Source organism: Miscanthus floridulus, chromosome 10 (genome assembly GCF_019320115.1).
Source record: "Miscanthus floridulus cultivar M001 chromosome 10, ASM1932011v1, whole genome shotgun sequence".
In the NCBI taxonomy this organism is placed as follows: domain Eukaryota; kingdom Viridiplantae; phylum Streptophyta; class Magnoliopsida; order Poales; family Poaceae; genus Miscanthus; species Miscanthus floridulus.
Genome location: NC_089589.1, coordinates 80,056,163 through 80,058,412, shown reverse-complemented (window position 1 = coordinate 80,058,412; position 2,250 = coordinate 80,056,163). Strand labels below are relative to the sequence as shown.

The window sequence follows — 2,250 nt, the reverse complement described above, 5'->3', positions numbered from 1 at the left end:
TGCAATATTCCATGCACCTGCAGTTCAAATTTGACATATTCGAAAAAAAATCAAAGAATCGAAATAAATTAAGTAAATATACAAAACAAAATCAAAATTGGCCTAAATTTTAAAATTGAGTTCAAAACAATGTATTGTAGCACCACAAAAAAACTGGGCTAAAAAAACCAAAAAAAATTGCCGAGGGCCTGGTCTATGGCCCTCGGCAAAGAATTTTTTTAAAAAAAATAAAAAATCTTTGCCGAGGGCCGTGGATCTGGACCCTCGGCAAAGAATTTAAAAAAAAATAAAAATCTTTGTCGAGGGCCGTGGATCTGGGCCCTCGGCAAAGGACCGAACCCTAAATCGGGCCGCAGCCCAAATTCCTGATCGGAAATTGTGAAAAAAATGCTCGACCATCTCCCTCCCCACGCGCCCGCTCGCGGCCGGCCCCCGCGCGTCCACCACCGCGCCGCGCACCCCACCGCCGCGGCGGCACCGCCGCCGACTGCTACTGCTGCTGCGCGCGACGGCGGGCCCGAAGCCCGGTCGCCCCGGCGCGTCCCCACCTTCGCGCAGCGATTTCCCGGCGGCCCCGCGCCTCCACCGGCCACGCTCAGCCCGCCGCCCGCGGCCGCCCCGAGCCCGGCAGCCCCGGTCGCCCTGCGCCACCCACGGCCGCCGCCGCGCGCCCGCCGGTGCGTGCCTGGCCACCCTGCGCGCCCCACTGCCCCGCGCCTCGGGCCGCCCAGTCTCGCCCCGGCAGCCCCACCAGAGTGCCCCGCCGGCCCCACCACAGCCAGTGGCGGCCGAGGTCGCGCCCTGCCTCAGTCCGCGTCTCCGTCGAGGCAGGGGAGGTCGAACCGCCCACGGCCGGCCCTCCGGGCGGCTCCCCCTCGCCGACCTTCCCGCCTCGACCCCAGCCCCCAGGGCCAACCCCCGTCGCCGGCTGCTGTTGGAGGGGAGGAGGCAGAGGGTGAAGTTGGAGGAAGAAGAGAAGGAGAAGAGGAGAAGGAGGAAGGGGAAGAAAAGGAGAAGAAGAGGAGAAGGAGGAAGGGGAAGAGAAGGAGAAGAAGGGGAAAAGGAGAGAAGAAAGGGAAGAGGGGGAGAGGAGTACTCCAACGCCGCTCGACCTCGCCGGAGAAGAAAGTGACCCCCGCACCGCGACGCCCGACTCCACCACAACCCTAGGTAAAACTCTCGTTGTCGGCCTTCGTGCCGTATGTGGTTGTGTGGGCCTTCGTGCCGTAAGTTGATATGAGGGCCTTCGTGCCGTTGTGGTTGTTGGCCTTCGTGCCGTTGTGAATGTCGACCATCGTGTCATTTTTTTGCAGGTTTTGGAAACCTCCCCGTGCAGGGGAGGTGCTGCTGAAATTTTGAACAAAAAATAACCTATTGTCTTTTTATGCAGGAGAAGAGTACGTCGGAGGGGACCCGGAGGACCCCAATCGTCTTCGTCGACGTCGCGGTTCTGCCTGCACTGCGTCGCCTGACCACTGCGTCGATTCGCCACTGCCCCGCTAGCCTTACTTCACCGACACCCTAGGTATAAATAACCTCTTTTTGCGCATGTCTGTCATAGCCCGCGCGTAACCCAGTTAGGCGTCTCCCGTCCGAAAGAGATACGGTCGTAGGTATGCGGATCTTTGCGTATCTACGAGCGTATCTGTTTCGGATTGTCCACGTTTTTTGGACAGCCCGTGGATGTGTAGATGGGTTAGTTTCCATGGTCCGCTCCGGTCCGAGAAGGAGTTTCGGCAACACCTCCCTGTTGTTCTCTGAATACACACTCTCCCTTGCAGGACGTGTATCGGGAGAACAGCGGAGAGGTGATGCCGAAATTCTATCTCGGAGAGGAGCGGAGCATGGAAACTGACCTCATCTATGCATCCGCGGGTGGGATTAGGACCTATCCTCACCTATTAGATAGTAGGAACACCGCGTAGATGCAATTGATGGTCACAATACTCTATGCTGTAAATGTTAAAGGATGGAGGACCGTCAGTGGATGTACACGGGCTGGAGAAGCGGGAGTGACTACGACTATGAATGGGTGAAGGGGACAGATGGTTTCTTGAAACATGCATTTGGCCCAGGAGCAGGAGGACATTCTCTAGTTTGGTGTCCCTGCAGCAAATGTGACAACAGGAGAAAAGTAGACGAGAAGACCATGGGTAGACATCTTGTGTTCAATGGTTATACGCCTGGCTACCAACAGTGGATCTACCATGGTGAAGCAGATCGTATAAGAGCAGAGATGGTGAGAGCACG

The 2,250-nt window shown here is 56.9% G+C and overlaps 1 protein-coding gene across 1 annotated transcript; it reads left to right on the top strand.

Annotated features, from left to right (window-relative positions):
- The first annotated feature begins 387 nt into the window (after nt 1-387).
- LOC136488935 (lysine-rich arabinogalactan protein 19-like) lies at nt 388-1,351 on the top strand. Its single transcript, XM_066485706.1, has 2 exons — nt 388-955; nt 1,314-1,351. Exons 1-2 carry the CDS (start codon nt 388-390, stop codon nt 1,349-1,351), a joined length of 606 nt encoding a protein of 201 aa, XP_066341803.1.
- Nucleotides 1,352-2,250: the final 899 nt, after the last annotated feature.

What these genes read in the sequence shown, in the direction of transcription:
- LOC136488935 (XM_066485706.1), top strand. Translation starts at nt 388, where the DNA reads ATGCTCGACCATCTCCCTCCCCACGCGCCCGCTCGCGGCCGGCCCCCG. An exon ending in TGGAGGGGAGGAGGCAGAGG is followed by an intron (nt 956 to 1,313) that starts GTGAAGTTGGAG and finishes ATTTTTTTGCAG; the next exon opens with GTTTTGGAAACCTCCCCGTG.